The sequence below is a fragment of the Octopus bimaculoides genome, chromosome 7 (assembly GCF_046866305.1).
Source record: "Octopus bimaculoides isolate indiv1 chromosome 7, ASM4686630v1, whole genome shotgun sequence".
NCBI lineage: Eukaryota > Metazoa > Mollusca > Cephalopoda > Octopoda > Octopodidae > Octopus > Octopus bimaculoides.
The window spans coordinates 38,244,493-38,264,498 of record NC_142934.1 but is presented as its reverse complement, the minus strand read 5'-3'; the positions used below and the strand labels follow the sequence as shown (position 1 = coordinate 38,264,498).

Below are 20,006 nucleotides of genomic sequence, written 5' to 3'. Positions count from 1 at the left end.
TTCTTGACACAATCAAGATCTTGTGCAACTGAAATCCGAGTGTTCTCATGGTCAGCTGAAAGCAGTTTTGGTACAAACTTGGGAGACACGCGCCTCACACCCAAATCTTCAGTAATAATGGACTGAACTGGATCGTAACTAATTTCCACAGCCTCTGACAACTCACGCATGGTAATTCGACGATTTCCTCTCACAGGTGCACTCACTCACTTCTGCTTGTTGCAGGTCTCCTAGTACGTGCGTCAATATCGAAATTTTTTCAACCATCTTGGAAATGTCTGGACCGCTCGCATATTTGTATGCGACTCATACACTCCTCTCCATACACTTTTTGCAACTTTGCGTAAGCCTCTGAGCAGGTATCGCCATGACAACTTACTGTCATGGTCAATGCGACGATTACACCTTACACATGTCACTACGAAGCACTGCTGTAAACAGCGGAAATGAGCTAGAATTTTGTGCACATGCACATCAAAGGTCAAGTTCAATCTGTATCAAGCGGCTTTACTCTGCGTGCTTTAGCTTCATTACTATGGCACAGTCCGGATATTTATTGACCAGACATCGTACATGTATATATATATGTATGTATGTATACATGTATGTATGTATATATATAGGGAGAGAGAGTGAGAGAGAGAAAGAGAAAGAGCGGGAGACAGACAGACAGACAGTCAATGATGTAAATAAGGCGGTGGGCTGGCAGAAACGTTAGCACGCCGGGGGAAATGCTTAGCGGTATTTCGTCTGCCGTTACGTTCTGAGTTCAAATTCCGCCGAGGTCGACTATGCCTTTAATCCTTTCGGGGCCGATAAATTAAGTAACAATTATGCACTGGGGTCGATGTAATCAACTTAATCCTTTTCTCTATCCTTGTTTGTCCCCTCTGTTTAGCCCCTTGTGGGCAATAAAGAAATAGATGTAAATAAACAAATAAATCTCCACATATACATATATTCATGTAAGTCTATCTATCTATCTATCTATCTATCTATCTATCTATCTATCATTATATATATATATATGTATATGGATTTCGTGGTGTACATGGGGTTACAACTTTTGGTCTAGTAATGAGAAGGGAAAAAGTTTACGTGATGCAATTAACATGGTAATTTGCAACACAAACGTTAGGAAGCAACCACTCGCCTATCTATTTTGAGGGCACACAAGCCAGATTGATTACTTTCTAGAAAACAACATAGACTAGAAAACAACATAGTCGGTTGGTTGTGAATGCTAGGTACTTCTTTTGGCAAAAATTAAGCCTCTAACCACCAAGATAATTTAGGAGTTGTTGTTGTTGTTATTATTATTTTTATTATTATTATTATTATTATTATTATTATTATTATTATTATTATTATTATTATTGAGTGAGAGAGCAGTGCATGCCATCAAAGTGACACTGGGGTAAAATATACGAAGCCCATTATACCCATCATGACTACCCGTCTGATAAGTGTACACCAGACACATGCATCACAGCCATATGTGCGCGACATGGTGAGCTCATATCAAGATAAACAGCGCATGACCTTGCAGGTAGGGCCCAGTTAGAATTTTCTTCAGGTCGAGTAGCTCATCCTGCTCAAAAGGTCCTTGAATGAGGCTTGTTTAGGAATATTGAACGAAACATTCATGTTTCCAAAGGTGAATTATCCAAACCCCAAAGAATTCCTCTCATCACATGGATATGATGCTCCCCAACTACTTTTGCTCGTGAACAGAGATTCACATATCGTCAGCCACTAAGGGACATGCTCAACTGATTAAGGTCATACAACTGACAAGCAAATCTGTGGTATTGAGTAGAATATTTGCTGTAGCCCATCATTTACACTAAGACAAAATAATTTACATGATAACATTTCCAATCAGTTAAGATCAGAAGCCATGAGAGCCAGTGTCTGGTACTGCATCTATTATTATTATGAGCGAGAGAGCAGTTCATGCCATCAAGGTGACACTGGGGTAAAATATACGAAACCCAATCATGACTACACGTCTGATAAGGGTACACCAGGCACATGCATCACAACCATATGTGCGCGACATGGTGATCTCATATCAAGATAAACAGCGCATGACCTCGCAGGTGGGGCCCAGTTAGAATTTTTTCAGATCGGGTAACCCATCCCACTCAAAAGGTCCCTGAATAAGTTTGTTTAAGGATGTTGAGCAAAACGCCCATGTTTCCAAAGGTGAATTATTCAAACCCCAAAGAATTCCTCTCAACACATGGCTATGATGCTCACCCAATACTTCTGCTTATGATCAGAGATGCACATATCGTTAGCCACCAAGGGACATGCTCAACTGGTTAAGGTCAAACAACTGACAAGCAAATCTGTGGTATTGAGCAGAATATTTGCTGTGGTCCATCTTTTTATACCAAGACAAAACAATGTACATGATAACACTTCCAATCAATTAAGACCAGTAGCCATTAGAGCCACTGTCTGGTACTGCATCCGTATTATTATTATTATTTAAGGTTGCGAGCTAGCAGAATCGTTAGCTCGCTAAAATTCTTAGCGGTATTTCGTCTGCCGCTACGTTCTGAGTTCAAATTCCGCCGAGATCGACTTTGCCTTTCATCCTTTCGGGGTCGATAAATAAAATACCTATGAAACACTGGGGGTCGATGTAATTGACTAGTCCTCCACCCATAAAAAAAGGCTGCCCTTGTAGCAAAATTTAAAACCATTTTTATTAACTGTTCAATATTTGGTAGACTGAGGCAAATATCTATTGCTACACCTCCGTGTTGCTGGGGTGTGTGCAGCATTGTGTGTTGTTTTTTCTGTTGCTGAGAGTGTGAGAACTCTTCTCGGTATTGTATTGTGTTAGTTTTTTCTCCTTGACGCGTGTTGCTCTCTTTTGTTGTGTTACTGCTTGTATTGTGTGTTGAGTGTGTGAAGCTTTGTTTTTCTAACTTGCTAGTGGGTAAATGCTGTATAGTGTGTCTTACATTTGTGGGTTGTTTTGCTTAGGTTGTATTATAGGATTGATAGTGTCTTGCGTAGGATGTGGGCTGTTCCTAGCATGGCTATTTTTTGGACAGTGTGCAGTGTTGAAGATCCAGGTATAGCTTCTACATTTTTGTTCATATGATTTTTTATCATGCCCAATGCTCCAATTATTATTGGTATTGTTTTTACCTTCATGTCCCACATTTTGAACACTTCAAATACTTATTATTATTATTATTATTATTATTATTATTATTATTATTATTATTATTATTATTATTATTACTATTATTATTATTGTTCAGTAGTTTTATTTTTATAACGTGCTTTCACTTCACTACCGAGCGCAGCTCTGTGCGCCTTGGGTATGTGCTGTGGTTTGCTGTGGTGCTCTTATGTTTACTGTATTGAAAGTGTTTCGCGTAGAATGTGTGCAGTACCCAGTAGTGCAATTTTCTGTATGTTATATATATTTGTAAGTCCTGGTGTTTTTGTTATGTATTTGTCTGAATATTTTTTTATTATACCTAAGGCACCTACTATGGTAGGAATTGCTTCTGTTTTTAGATTCCACATTCGAGTTATCTCTATTTCCAGGTCTTTGTATTTTGAAAGTTTTTCCATTTCTTTTAGAGAAACGTTGTCATCTGCTGGTATTGATACATCAATTAGAAAGCATTTTTTTTCTTCATGATCTTTGACAACTATATCTGGTCTATTTGCCTTAATTTCTCTATCTGTGTGTATTGGCATATCCCAGAGTATGGTTGCTTTCTCGTTTTCTGTGACCTTTTCTGGCGTGTGTTTATACCATCTTTTTTATGTTGTTATTCCATAGTGTTGGCATAGCTTCCAGTGTATATAGGTCCCAGCTCTGTCGTGTCTGTGAATATATTCCTTCTTAGCCAGGACTGGGCAGCCAGAGATAATATGATTTATTGTTTCTTGTCCATCTCCACATATTCTACAGTTACTTGTTATATTTCTTTTCATTATGTGTTTTTGGTAATTTCTGGTGGGGAGGCTTTGGTCTTGTGCAGCAATTAAAAATCCTTCAGTCTCTGCTTTGAGTCCTGAGCTTCTCAGCCATTGCTGGGATTTTTCTCTGTCTATTTCTTTCGCATTTTATTATTATTATTATTATTATTATTATTATTATTATTATTATTATTATTATTATTATTATTATTTAAGGCCACGAGCTGGCAGAATCGTTAGCACGCCGGGCGAAATGCTTAGCGGTATTTCGTCTGCCGCTACGTTCTGAGTTCAAATTCCGCCAAGGTCGACTTTGCCTTTAACCTTTTTGGGGTCGATAAAATAAATACCAGTTGAGTACTGGGATCGATGTAGTTGACTCATTCCCTCCACCGAAATTGCTGGCCTTGTATCAAAATTTGAAATCATCATCATCATCATCATCATTATTATTATTATCATTTAAGGCGGTGAGCTGGCAAAATCGTTAACACGCCGGGAAAAATGCTTAGTGGTATTTCGACTGCCGCTGCGTCCTTAATTCAAATTCCGCCGAGATCGATAAATTAAGAACCAGTCAAGTGCTGGGATCGATGTAATCGATTATCCCTCTCCCCACAAATTTCAGGCCTTGTGCTTATAGTAGAAAGGATTGGTGCCTCTCTAAGTGTAGACCTCTGAGTCGGAGAGAAGGAATTGGAGAGGGCACTTGCTCTAGGGGTTTCAGGGAAATCTCGAACAGTGGGGTTTATCGTTTATCCCTAGAGGCCTTTCTGTATCAGGAGGGCCACATCTCTACCATCCTCCCCGTCACTCTTTTTAACCTTTGTATGCTATGCATATGTTCCTTCTTTTTCAGTGTGTACTGTGTATACTTAATTTCTCTCTTTCTTTCCAATTTTTTTTTTATCATTTCATTATATGTAAGTCTCCCACATTTTAGTCTGTCTTTGCATTGTCCCCCTCATCCTTAGTCCTTGTGGCAAATAAATGAAATCATTATTATTATTATTATTATTATTATTATTATTATTATTATTATTTAAAAAAGTAAGTGCTCTACTATTTGTTGAATTTCATACTCTGTGTGTTTGTGTGTGCACGTATGTATGCATAAATGTATGTATGTATGTATGTATGTATGTATGTATGTATGTATGTATGTATGGTCTTCCTCGATCACGAGTGGACGACCATCATGTATGTATGTATGTATGCTCAGCCGGAATTTGAGAAGTGCAGGATTCTCTGTAGCGGTCAGCGGGCCACTTTTAATAGGAGTAGGCTTGGATGTGTGGTAAGAAGTTTGCTTCTGAACCACTTGATTTTGGGTTCAGTCCCATTGCGTGGCACCTTGGGCAAGTATCTTCTACTATAGCCTCGAGCCGGGATTTTATCTGTTTGACTTCCACCTTTCAATTTCTTCAATTTTTGTCCCAATTGATTTCATATTTGATGTGTTGATGTAGTTTAGAATAGTAATCATTGACATGAAATTCATTTTCGCTATAAACCAAAAAGTAGAGTTAATAGCTTTTAAAGTTTGCAAATTTGGGATAATTTTAGCCAATCGAAAGCCACAAACATATAGGTGCCTGTTTCCATAGTCACAAGCTGCTCACCTACGTGGTTATATTTGCTTATTAAATGCTTAAAATACATGCGGTATGAGGTGGTCCTGAGATGTGTTAAAAGTAATAGCTAAACAGGCCTTAAATCATGCATCAAAAATTTTTTTGTTTTAGTTTTGCATAACCGTATAAATTCCTGTGTGTAGAATACAAATTCACAAAATATTTTTTTAAAAATCGAAAAAATAAATAAAAGTTACGAGGGTTTATATGGCGTGTGTAAGGCAGAATTCTGCCAATATTTCATTTCTTTCATCTCATTCTGTGGTGTATATAAAATGGTGTCTATACAATGGTGCACGCTAAAATATATATGCTGTGGTATACAATAAAATGTAACCTATTCTGAAGCTTATAGTAAAATTATTTGTATACAACCTTGTATAATAAATGGTGTACGTACAGTGATATTCTATAAAATGAATTTTTATATCAAAAGGAATCCCGAAACGATTTTAATACTCACAGTAGCAGAAGAACGAGAATCTCTTTTCTGAATATTGTCAGCTTCTCTTTTTCTAATTTTCTCATCTTTTTTCTTTCGATCTTCCTCTCTTTTCTTCCGTTCTTCTTCCAGACGTCGAGCTGTACTGTCGCTGCTTGATAATGTTTTACCAGCTTCTTCATAGTCTAACCTTTCTTCAATCTGTTTCTTTTCGCCATCTTCCATTATTTGTAGTTCCATTCGTCTTCTTTTTTCCAAAGCTTCTTGTTTACGTTTTTCTTCAGCTTTTTTCTTCAGGGTTTCCTTCATTTTCGTTCTCTCATGGTATTCAGCATCGGCATCATTATGAGCCTTTTTCTGGTCTCTTGCAATTTCATCCATTTTTTCTTTTGATATTACCTAGAAACAAGAAATAGAAAAGGTTATATTTTAAAAATATGCGTGTATTCTTCAGGCTTTATTCTTCAAATGCCTCTCTAATGGAGAAAGGTCTAGTTTCCGATCCAAAGGAAAGTTCTTTCATTACAATTTAAGCAACCACTGCTAAGTGGTCGTGTTTGTATGCACTTTCATATGTATATGTGCATGTATGTTTTGTATACATGTGTGTATTGCGTGTGTAAATGCTATGATTTATGGTTATGTAGTAAATATGAGCTAAATTTCCTGTTCTATTTATCAGAAAGAATGCTTTGGGCTTAAGGAAAGGCAATACCTATGAAATTTAGGCCTCTGAAACTCGTGATGACAAAGGAATGAGGTATTCTCAAACTGGATGACTAATTAGAATGTTTCAGTAGTGTTAATCACATTAAAGATATCGAAACGTCAGGAGATTGGTCTTCGTTGAACAACATAAGAACGAGAAATCCTGCAACAGACTTCGACATTGATTCCGTGCACAAATTTCATTCGCAATGTGCTTTGATAGAAACAAACCTATGTAAGAACATTTTCCTAAAATGCCGTGCAGTGGGATTTAATCCAAAACTATGTAGTTAGTTGTAAAATGAACATCTTAACCTTACAGTGATACCTGCACCAACAAAATTTCGTCACTTAATCCATCTCAAATTGGTGTGCTGTAATTTGTATATTATTCTGTTTCAAGATTTAGAAACCTTCCTCTTACGTTCAGGAAACATTGCTTGTTAGCCTAACTGAAATATTTCAGCTCAGAATGATGTTAGTTTCCCATGTTATCTTTGTATCCATATAATCAATAAAGGGATCTTTAAGTAGTGTTAAAATTACATTATTTAATTCATAGCTCCACTAAAAGTTACCATTGTTATTTCAATTTTTCTATAAAAAGATTTTGTTTATCTGTTAGTTTATGTATGTATGTATTATTCAGTTTTATTTCAAGTTTTCTTGCCAACAGAGAAAGGGTCGGTTTCTAACCTAGATCCAAGGCGCCTTCACTGGAATTTCAACATCAACACGGTATGTGTGTATGTATGTCTGTATTATGTATGTATGCATGTATATATGTATATGAGCAGATTTGTATGTTTTGTTTTATGCATGTATACTTAAATGATAAACTTCTGGAAAGTTTTACAGATTTTTAGAGTTCCAGTGCTGTACTGGATCTGTATATCAATTTTTAAAAATATCTAATCAATTTTAACTACAAATATTGAAATAACTTTTAATACCCTCTTAGAAATTTTATGTACCTGTGCTGTAGGACTGCAGTAATTTCGTATTTAAAATTCATGATGTCAATTCTAAATAAAGACATTTGACTTAACTCATTTATCATAGCTTTGCTGTTTAAGATAATTAATAACTTTTACATGCAATAGCATTTGTTGGAACGTGACATAACCAAAGTAAAGTTAGTTATAGGCAAGTCAGTGCCTTATTAATTTGTAAATTTACATTTACAGATTTTTATGAATTTAGATTATTTATGTAGAATATACTTGAAACTTTCATTCTCTTCAGAGAATTGCTTGCAGATTATTGACAATGCACCGGGCAAAGAATCTTCTAGTAACTTGTTTTTATCCCCTTTACATTGTAAGTTCGAATTGCATTGAGATCCGTTTTTTTTTTTCTTTAGCTGTGGAGGAGGAGTACTTTTAATTCTTTTCTTGTGGTTAATGAAATAATATTTCGCTCAAGTACAGACATCAGATTGATTACAATTTATTCCAACATTTGGAATCTTCTCGAAGACTGATTGTCTGGGTTTCCTTGTTTCAATGTATAAAATAATTTTTTTATTATCTATTAATTATTTTAAAGTGGTGAGCTGGCAGAATCGTTAACATGCCGAGCAAAATGTTTAGCAGCACTTCGTTCGTCTTTACGTTCAGAGTACAAATTCTGTCACGGTCGGCTTTCCCTTTCAACTTTTCGGGGCCGATAAAATGAGTGCTAGTTGAGTATTCTCGAACTTACTGGCCTTGTGCTAAAACTTGAAATCCTAATTTTACTCTATATTTTTGCTGAATGTGAGGTGTTTGGATCCCCTTGCTTTAAATTTCAGGTCAATAATAATAATTTCGTTCCAGACCATTCTTTAATTTTAATTAGTCATAAGATAAAAACATGAATCTTTTTCCCTTACATGATTTAGAGAGAGAGGTAGTCGATTAAATCGATGTTGCTACTCGGTTAGTAACTATTTTATCAACCAAAGAAAGATCTGTGAGTGGCACCTAATAATTCAGTGAAGACTGCACGATCGGAGCTGACCTTGCAGCACAATAAAAACAACAATCTATGAAAGATAAAAGACAAAGTTGACCCTAGGATATGATTTCAAGCCATAATGTAAAGAGGTATGATCATTAAAGTATTTTGACTGATGTAACCTATTTTCTGCTGTTGATGTAATTTTAAGAAGACAATGAGTCATGGCAGAATCGTTTGCATGTCGGACAAAATACTTAGTGGAACTTCTGTCTCTTTACACCCTCAGTTGAGATTCTGCTGAGGACAGCTTTACGTTTCATCCTTTTGGAGTCGCTAAAATAAAGTATCAATCAAGTACTGAAATTGATGTAATAGAATTGTCGCCTTCCCTAAAAATAAGTAAAATTGCTGGCCTTGCTCCTAGCGACGAACAAACGTCCCGTTTATGGGAATGTTGTGATCTCGGTTACTCATATGTTTTGGAAAGCGAGAAACCGCCTTATGAGTCCAAGGGCTTAAGAAAAAATGAGGCGTAGTTAATCAAGTTAACCAACAGTTATATTGCTTCTAGAACGGGAAAGTATAATGGACTTTAAGAGATCATAGAAGTAAAATAACATCCTGTTGTATGTGATGTTAAACATTCTCAAAGCGCGTTTGCACTGTCTAGTAAAGTATTGGAGTGTCAATAGAGCTCCACGATTAGTAACATGTCAGTGATACTACGTTGTGCCTGTAGCTACGACGTTTGACTTACAACTTTACACAACCTACCAGTCTTTAAGGAGATATCTTACAGTAAATACAACGCACCTCTCTAAGGTGCAGTCGCAATTGAAATTTACGTATATTTAGTAAGCTTACAGTGATTAGTTCTGTTTTCCTTGCAGAAACTGCCTTGAGGAGCGCGATTTTCATGAAACTGATTTCTTCTAGATACATTCAAGAACGAGTAAGAAGACGTGGTGCACATAACGATCCCTATTGCTATTAGATTGCAAACTGACACATAATATATAAAACTAATATAGTGTCGAGGATCAAATTGATATTAAAATGAATAATAAGCAAATTCATCCTTAAAAATCACTTATCAATAATCATGTATGATTTTTAAAAATCAATGAAATACCTTTTAAGATAACTAAAAATAAGTTAAAAGCAGCTTACATCATATTTCAGTAAATGGGAAAATGAATTCCCAGCTTCGTCAAATTTAGCTGACAAAAACATTGGTTTCCCTTCTTCAATGGTAGCAACTTGATTCTTCCATATCCCATCTTTGTCTTTCTTTAACTGTGTCCATTCATTACCCACTACTGCAACAGCTTTAGCATTTGGCACTACGGCAGCAAAATCCACTTTATCTTTGGAGGGCAAATTTTTATTAAACGGTTCAATCAGTTTGCACTCGTCCGTCCAGCCGGCGTATTTCTCAGGGAAGCTCATAGCAACCATCATCGGAATAGGAACTTCGATGATGGAGCTAAACGCCCTGGGAAACCCACCGGGTTGGCCGGCAGGTTTGGCAAAAAGATTGAAGCGATAGGATCCTTTCTGTCCAAAGCGAAGTTCAAAAGTAACTATTTCTCCCTCCCTGTACCAGGAAACATATTCAGATTTGTCTTCTACATTTCCATCAATTAAAAGACCTAGTTTAGCAAAGAATTCAACATTGTTAGGGATTTTCATCTTGAAAAATAACTGTCCAGTTTTATCAACTGTTACCATAGCAGAACAATTCTCAACAAGAGCCAAACCAAGTTTCTTGAATTCATCTGTTGGGCCAAGTTCTCCGTTAGGTATTTCAGGAAACGGCTCAAGAGGAGGAAATTCTTCATCACATCTCAATAGGTAATTGCAGACGCTTGGATAACCCCCTTCTTCATCGTCTTCTTTTGCCATGATGCTCAACATATACTGACCTTTGCCAGGAACACGAGCGTGAAAAATTACTTCTCCATTCTCTATCCGATGAACGGTGTAATTGTCCAGGGTTTTGTTGTCTTCTGTGGTTAGTTTATGAAGAAAGTCTCGATCTTTGTTGAGAGAGAATTTCACTTCAACTTCACCATCATCAACGTTTATTTTGCCCCTCTTGTGAGTTATAGCTTCCATACCCATATTTATTGTATCAGAGCCAGGACCCCACTCTTTCCTAGGGTTTTGGGGAAGCGGTCTGCAATTGGTCTTGGGAGTTTCACAATAAAATACATAGGTGCAAAGCCACTTCAAGACTGTATCGCTTTCGTTCGTGTCACGACCAAAGATTTCGGCTTTAAATTTTCCAGTTGTCGGGAAGAAAATTTCTACACTAAGCGTTTTCTCGTCGGGTATAGTTTCAAGGAAGAGAAACTTGTCCATGTCAACGTTTCCTTGAATCTGTTTATGTTCGACTTTAGTGGAGCGATATAGGTTGTAGGAAAACTTCATAGTATCGGAATTGAATCCCATATCCAAGTTGGCTTCACCATTTACTGCTTGAAGTACACACCATGGATGGGACATCACTGTCATTGAGAGCTAACAAAATATATAAAAACGATAAATCAACAAATGCGAAAACATTTAAGCATGAACAAATTAACAAGAGGATATTAACAAGAAGATAAACTTTATGGGATATACGCATAGATTTTAGACGTAACTGCACTCATAAATAAAATATATAAGATTCATAAAATGGTCGTACATGTCTGTCACCGTGGACAAGAAAAAAGGGGTCTACTGGATACTCTTTTCCTGTCTGGTTGTATAAACATGACAGGCGTTTGCAACTCTCTGATGTATTTAATTAATTAAAATTACTTTGAGTGCATATCGATGGATATACCACTTAGCAAGGTTTAGTATAAAGAATAAACATTGCTGACGCATAAGTAATTCATAAGAATATACGCACTCTTAACAATAATAATTGAATTGAATTCAACCGGTTTCAGCCTATGAGTTGTGGCCATTTATAAAACTAAATGACTGCTATAGGCTATATATATTGACTACCATATATGTTACCACCCTGTGAAACAGAATTTTAGTGAAGACATTAGTATGACGGAGAGATATGTATTTTACACATTAAAGATGTACACTTTGTAGGATATTTCACATCATATGTTACGAATAATCTTCAGTAGGTAAATAGGTTGGTAGGTAGGTAGGTAGGTAGGTAGGTAGGTAGGTAGGTAGGTAGGTAGGTAGAGGAATAGTTGGATAAAGAGAGAGATGTATTTTTGTTAAGACGTGTATGCTGCGAAATCCCTATCCCCTAATGTTCATTGATCATTTGAATAAAACAATGAATCTCTCCGCCATTAAAGTTCGAAACAAGATTTTAATTTTCATTTGAAGCCATGTCTACTTCCATTAAAATCTAATATTACAGATTGTATATATAATGAAATGATAACACCTTGACTTTATAGACGTAGACGAAATAAAGCAGATTGAACCAGAGGAGTTTCAGATAAATCCCTCTGTAAGGGTTTCAACCGCGATTAATTAAGCCAGCTATTGCTAAGGGTTTATATTGAATATGAAGACAAGACGTTTATATCTGTCTATACATAAGTTTAGATATATCCTATAGTACTATTGTACGGTACAATATATCAATAGAATTTTAGCCATTAGCCACTGCTGTATTAGACGAAACACTGCGAATGTATAATTTGCTAAAATGCTTTGAATTTAATCAAAGTATTTTAGAAATACTTTGTAACTCTTACTTCATGTGTGAGCTTCGTATTAAATTATGGACAAATCTATATTAAAACCTGTTCTGATTATTAATTGGACTATACCTACAGGAAATAGCAACCTCGATTGGGGCTGAAATGGGTCAACCCACAACAAACTTGACCTAATTCATTTAACTTCACTACTGCCCATGGGAAAGGAATAAACTTAATGCTTCCTAATTCCTACTTCTCTTTAAGATCTGAAACTTCGTGTTGTAAGTGAAAGCGTTAAATCTACGTTACCTCAAAGAACTTTGATCTCAAGTATGCAATTTTTTGGAATTCTTCGAAAGTCATGGGTCGAGCGAGTAACTGCCATGCTTCTTCATCTGGGAAATGACTGTATACAAATTCTTCCGGGTCAGTAAGAAAATAAAATTCTTCGTAAGCATATATATCATAGCTGACATCACTGTCTTCACTTTTGGCTGGTTTTGAGCCAGTGCCATCGTCAATCAGTTCCCATTCGCCTTTGTCTTGCGTAACCACTTGTCTTGATGCCCATTGCATGTCAATCAAGCGCCAGGTCTTATCCACCAGTACAGCATTCCAGGTGTTGCGAGCAGTGTCTCCAATGTCTTCACCAACATTGTAAGAAACACCTTTCGCATACCCTGTAATTTTTTCACATGGTATCCCGGCATATCTAAATGAAAAAATATTGGAAATTTTAAATATTTAATAAAATATGTGTTTATGTGTATATGTGTGTATATGTATGTATACTGAAATGTCTTCTGAAGAAGGTTGTATTATGTAAGGGTTTTCACATAATCTCTCTATATAATAATCTCCCTCCCCCTCTCTCTCTCTCTCTCTCTCTCTCTCTCTCTCTCTCTCTCTCTCTCTCTATCTATCTATCTATCTATATATATATATATATATATATATATATATATATATATATATATATATATGTATGTATATATATATATATATATACATATATATATATATATAAATACACACACATACATATGTATATGTGTATATTTGTGTGTGTGTGTGTATGGAGAGAGAGTGAGAGAGATCCTTTATGCTGATATTTGCATACACATATACACGGTCTCACAAAAACTAATGCACGCTAAGCGTGCATATTTTTAATTAACCCAAGAGAATTAATTAATGTAGCCATACTAAGCTTTCAACAAAAGAAATATATATAAAGTACTACTGAAAGTTTGCAAACGCTGTCAATGTGCAAAGACATTTTAGGGAGTTTCAAACAGACCCAACAGATCCACCTACACGTCTTATTCTCACTTGAATTAGAGAAAAACTCAGAGATAGATAGAATTGTTCAGAAAATCCACAAGGAACACTCCGGAAGACCGCGGACATCGACCAGTCTCACAAAGCAAAAAAGGGTACCCGGAACGTATTGCCAGAGTTCAAGAAAAGTTGTGTCCCTAGTAAGTCGTGAGACAGAAATTTCAAAATTAAGCGTCCGTGGGATTGTCATTGGAAAAGTTACATTACAAAAATAGTCCATGCTCTCGATGAAAATGAACCGGACCGAAGAGTGGAGTTTTGTGAATGACACATGGCAAGCGCTATAGAAGATGCATACTTTCCAACACAGATTGTTTGGTGTAATGCGGCTACATTTAATTTAAATGGTTCAGTCAACCGCGGCAGTGGCACCGACTTAAAACCGCATCATGAGAAACATCATGCTAGCTTATCACGAATTACAGTTGTTGGCATTCCGTCGCTTACGACGACGAGGGTTCCAGTTGATCCGATCAACGGAACAACCTGCTCGTGAAATTAACGCGCAAGTGGCTGAACACTCCACAGACACGTGTACCCTTAACGTAGTTCTCGGGGATATTCAGCGTGACAGTGTGACAAGGCTGACCCTTTGAATTACAGGCACAACAGAAACGGTAAGTAAGAGTGAGAGAAAGTTGTGGTGAAAGAGTACAGCAGGGTTCGCCACAACCCCCTGCCGGAGCCTCGTGGAGTTTTAGGTGTTTTCGCTCAATAAACACTCACAACGCCCGGTCTGAGAATCGAAACCGCGATCCTATGACTGCGAGTCCGCTGCCCTAACCACTGGGCCATTGCGCCTCCACTACGAAGTAGCTTATCAACATGAATAAATAAACCATTCTTTTGAGACGGCACTATGATTGGTTGTCCTATTTACTTGAACTTGCTGCATCTGTCTGTCGCGTCAAGCATTCGGGAAAACTTCTTAAGATTTGAATTTCTATTTTCAGCAAGATGGGTTTCCCCACACTACAACAGTAATATAAGTGTCTATCTTGATGAAATTTTGCCAAATAGGTGACTGGGACGAAGAAATCCAGTCAGACCATTCACATTCACTGAACCTTTTATCACTAAACTGTTTGATGGAGATACTTAAACTTTATTCTCTAGAACCAGCAGCAGTCGATGAATTGAGGGTAGCCATTAAATAAGACTGCGCATAAATATCGAACGAAATGTCTTTTAAATGTTGCTATTCAATTGCTTCATGCGATTCAATTGCGGGGCCCGGACCAAGACGATCCGAGCCCCGCAAAATTAAATTCATTAAATCGTTCTGGAAATTCTACCATAAACACATACATACATACACAAACACACAAACATACACACACATATATATGTATGTATATATATATATAGATATATATAGATATATATATACATAATTATACATATATGTATATACACACATATATATATATACACAGATGTATATATACACAGATATATAAACATATATATATATATATATATATATATATATATATATATATATATATATATATATATATATATACAAGCAATATATGAGTATATACATATATATGTACATGTATGTACACACCTTCATCTACATGTACATATAGATACATAACTGGGTACATGACGTGGCAAAAGAACATGGACAAAATGATAAACAAGGTACAACAAACAAGCAAGCCACATAGAAACATCTCCTTCATCAGCTGCCACCATTAAAACACCGGCGTTTCGAGACACACATATATATATACATACGTATATATAAATATCTGTGTGAATATATGTATGTATATGCCATATATTTCCATGTATAAGACGACCTTTAAATCCTAAAATTTACCCTAGGAATTCGTGGTCGTCTTATACTACCATTCTAAAAATCAAACTGAATTTTAAGTGATTTTATAAGTAAGCTAATCTCGACCTCGATGCGATGACCACAGTCATACGTGAACAGATTAACAAAATAAGAAAAAATTATAATATACGTAATAAAAACATTTTTACTTTATATATTATTGGCTTATCTTCATAATAAATAGCCTATTCGAAAGATAATTCTATATCAGTGAAATCAACTTTTATCTATGCAAGCTCGGCTGAGAAAATGTAAACATCGAGTTATGGTTGCGCTCACAGTAACCTTTATCATTCGAGAACCTTTCAAAAATGTTAATGGTGATGCATAACTGTAGTAATAACATTTAGAATAACATATTTATATTTTCATTAAAATTTCTATTATCATTTGGTGGTAAAAAATACAATTTCGATTACACACAACCTTTATTTTTCAATAAAATAATTTTACCATAGCTGCCATTAAAACATAAGACATTATAAATATATTGTGTTTCTTATCAAGATAAATAATATCAATAAAACATCAAACCTGCCACATGTATTTATCTAATCATCACTATCATCACTATGTGTTTCTAAATATTTAGAAACATTCTAAATATTTAGAAACATCCTCACAATCATCACTATCTGTTTCTAAATATTTCTCATATATATTACAAGATTCATTTACATATGCCCATCATCGTAAGGATTTCAGTCTGGTTCTGATGAATCGTTGTCGCTATTGTACAGAATATCATCTTCGGCACCATCCATGGCATTAGAGAAACCGCATTTTAGAAATGATTTTATCATATTTTCTACTTTGACTTTGTCCCATGCCTTCATAACAAAATCACAGAGAACATCAAGTGAGGCAGCACGCATAGCTCCACCATTTACTCTTTTACTTGCTTCAGTCATTTGACTGCGGTCATGCTGGAGCACCGCCTTTAGTCGAGCAAATCGACCCCAGGACATATTCTTTGGAAGCCTAGTACTTATTCTATCGGTCTCTTTTGCCGAACCGCTAAGTTACGGGGACGTAAACACACCATCATCAGTTGTCAAGCGATGCTAGGGGGACAAACATATACACACAATAATAATAATAATAATAATAATAATCCTTTCTACTATAGGCACAAAGCCTGAAATTTAGGAAAGGGGGCTCTCGTACTTGGCGCGTTTCCATTCGTAGATTTAATTACATACTTCTTGCCACGGGATTGTAAGCTCGAGTAAGATTATTTTCCTTAATTTTTCGGACCACAAAACTACTTTAAATCCTGTATATACGAGGATCTGCAGGTATAGAAACATTTGTAGCGATTAAAAGGCTGCCTAACCGTACTTGCTCTTCCTATTGACTCTTTTACTTTTTACTTTATATATATATATATATATATATATATATATATATATATGTATGCACGCATACACATCACATCGTCAATGTCTCATATATCCGAAAGAGAAGCACACTGTAAAGCGTAGAGCAGTAATGTATTTATATGCAGTTAAGTCTATGTCCGGTCATAGAGTGACCAATGGTTTTGCATTCATAAAAGGTCTAGCCATGGACGGCTCGTCAGACTCTAAAGCCAAAGACAAATATAACTCTTCAATTCCAGGAGGCAGGAATCTGTTACGGTCAGTTAGTTAGCAAGTAACCAAACAATAAAATAATCCGTGTCGTCAGGGACGGGTTGTCTTTCTTAGACCAGTTCGTCTAAGCCAAAAGAGGGGGGAATTTCGCCTTTAGGCTGCTTTCAGTTCGTAAAGATCTTTCCGGATCTGATCGAAGAACGGGGTATCCCATACTTACAGCAGGTAGCGTTCGAAATTGATGCAGGAGCTGTAAATTTCACCACAGCCTCATTGATGATTCTTTCGGTGTGTGCCCTTTGGCTCCTCTGGAGATGGCCAGAGCGTCATCCCTGTAGAGAGCAAAGAGGACAGAAGGGACCTTCTTCCCTGAGGTGTCCAGGATGTACAGTCTAAATAGATCATATATGCCGTTGTAGGCTCCCATCACCACACCGAAGGAACGATCAGGGTCGGATTGCTTGACCCACGTCGAATCTTTATTGAATAGCACCGTCTCCTGGCACGCATGATAATGCCTGTATCCCTTTCGCTAATGTTCGTGAAGCCCTTAGCGAAGGAAAGTGCCTTGATCAGCAACCCTTTCAATATCGACGAGTAAATGTCGACTATGTCGAATTGTGTAAACCTTGCCCTGCCCTTACCCCGGTTGGCGGTAAACCTTGACATCACTTCTTTAGCGCTGCACCATAGGGAGAGGACGAAGTCCTTCCCTATGTCACTGTTGATCTTCAGTATATGTTTGCTCGCCTGGCCGGGTTGATCAAGTGGTATTTGCGGTTAGAGACAAAGTTAGGCTTGTGATCTTTGATTGTGATGAATGCATTTCTCTTGGCTAAAATTTCTACTCTATCGGCTATAACTAGGCTAAATGCTGTTTGTTTGGCTTCACTGCTAATATTGTTGTATGTGTTTAGGGAAGCGTGCCTATATATCTGTGTTATGCAATTGTCTTAAAGGCTATCATAATTGCTTATCTCTATCCTATATATGTTTTAGTCTTATCCGCGAAGAGTATTGAGCTGTCAGAGTTTTTTAGTTGTTGTATGTTTGTAGGAAGTTTGCGTTGACGGCACCCACATCATCACGGGTGACTGCAGCGCCAACGCCACGGACAGGGATGACCACCACAACAACAGCTACAGCGATATCGCCAGACCCACGCCTCACAATGATAGCAGCACCGATGACAGCTCCAGCAACACCAGCAGCAACATCTCTAGCTAACCATGTGTAGCGCCTCAAAGATAAGAGACCCCATACCATATCAGGTGGAGGATCATAGAGTGGCAGGGATCCTACATTGATAGGAGCAGACGCTGCAAGTTTTGCATAGCTGAGCTGAGACTCCCTGAAACTAGGATTACTGAATTCTCACCAGGAATTTTACAGCTCCTGCATCAATTTCGAACGCTACCTGCTGTATGTATGGGATTCCTCGTTCTTCGGTTAGATCTGGAAAGATCCTTACGAACTGAAAGCAGCCTAAGGGCGAAATTCCCTGTTCCCCCTCTTTTCGCCCAGACGAACTAGTCTAAGAAAGATAACCCGTCATTGCCGACTGGAATTGTTTTATTGTTTGGTTACTTGTTAACTAACAGACCATAAAAGATTCCAGAGTTGAAGAGTTATTTCTTTTCGGCTTTAGAGTCTGATGAGCCGTCCATGGTTAGGTCCTTTATGGATGCAAAACTACTGGTCACTCTTTGACCGGACATAGACTAAACTGCATATACAAATATATATATATATAGTTGCAATTTACAGAAAAATAAAGGACGAATACAGGTGTATAAACAACAAGCGGGGTGTAATTAGTTTGACGCTCGGGAAGGTGAGAAAGTCTTTTACATTTCGAGCCTACACTCTTCAACAAAAAGGAACACGAGGAAATAAAGAGAGAATATATATATATATATATATATATATATATATATATATATATATATATATATATATATATATACGGAAAATAAGAAAACGGAGAGGATATAAAATCGACAGACGTCAGCCGGTAAACATTCCAGTATGTCTATTTATTCAAATGTATTGGATGAATACACACACATGTATGAGTGGTATAGATTAGCGAGCAGAAAAAAAAACTGGTAACTGCATAAACAAGGGTGTGAATACATATAAGCATATAGAAACAAGTGAGCAAATTGGTAAAAAAAAACTAACTGCCACTTTACATATAAACTTTCACCCCTGTAGCACGGACTATACCAACAAACCCACCACTGAAGTTCTATGAAAAGTCAATGTGAACTACTGTCCTTCCTGAAAAATTCCTCCCGAGAACGACTATATTCACCTAACCACCACTGGATAAAATAACATGGATCTTATAATATATTGCGGGAAATCTATACCTTATTTCCCCTTGCTATGCCCATATCATTGTACTATGCTGTACTTCACTTATATTCTTGTGTTCGCTATTACTCTCATTCTTATTCTTATTGTTCTACTCTATTTAAAAGGATAAACACATCTTAGCTATTCTGAACTGACTTTTATATGTGTTAGCCCCCACCCCAGCCACTTAGACCCTCTGAACAAGCCTTGGGGCACATCCGTCATCCAAGTCTTGTCTGCTTATGCCTGCATAACAATGAAGAGATGAAGATAACCTGGAAGATTTCGTTGCCTCTTGACAGAAACGGCTGTAAGGTACGAGCACCTGCACACCCATTTAGTTTTTTGCCAATTTGTTCACTTGTTTCTATATGCTTATATGTATTCACACCCTTGTTTATGCAGTTACCAGTTTTTTTTTCCACTCGCTAATCTGTACCACTCATAAATGTGTGTGTATTCATCCAATACATTTGAATTGACATACTGGAATGTTTACCGGCT

General features: G+C 36.8%; 1 protein-coding gene across 1 annotated transcript in view; it reads right to left on the bottom strand.

Annotated features, from left to right (window-relative positions):
- LOC106876157 (uncharacterized) overlaps positions 1-20,006 on the bottom strand; it is a 301,548-nt gene that overhangs the window by 233,128 nt on the left and 48,414 nt on the right. The window contains exons 4-6 of the mRNA XM_089355802.1: positions 12,666-13,068; positions 9,853-11,205; positions 6,055-6,432 (exon numbers count right to left, since the gene is read on the bottom strand). Of these exons, the coding sequence (XP_089211928.1) occupies positions 6,055-6,432; positions 9,853-11,205; positions 12,666-13,068 (2,134 nt within the window). The remainder of the gene's footprint in view (positions 1-6,054; positions 6,433-9,852; positions 11,206-12,665; positions 13,069-20,006) is intronic.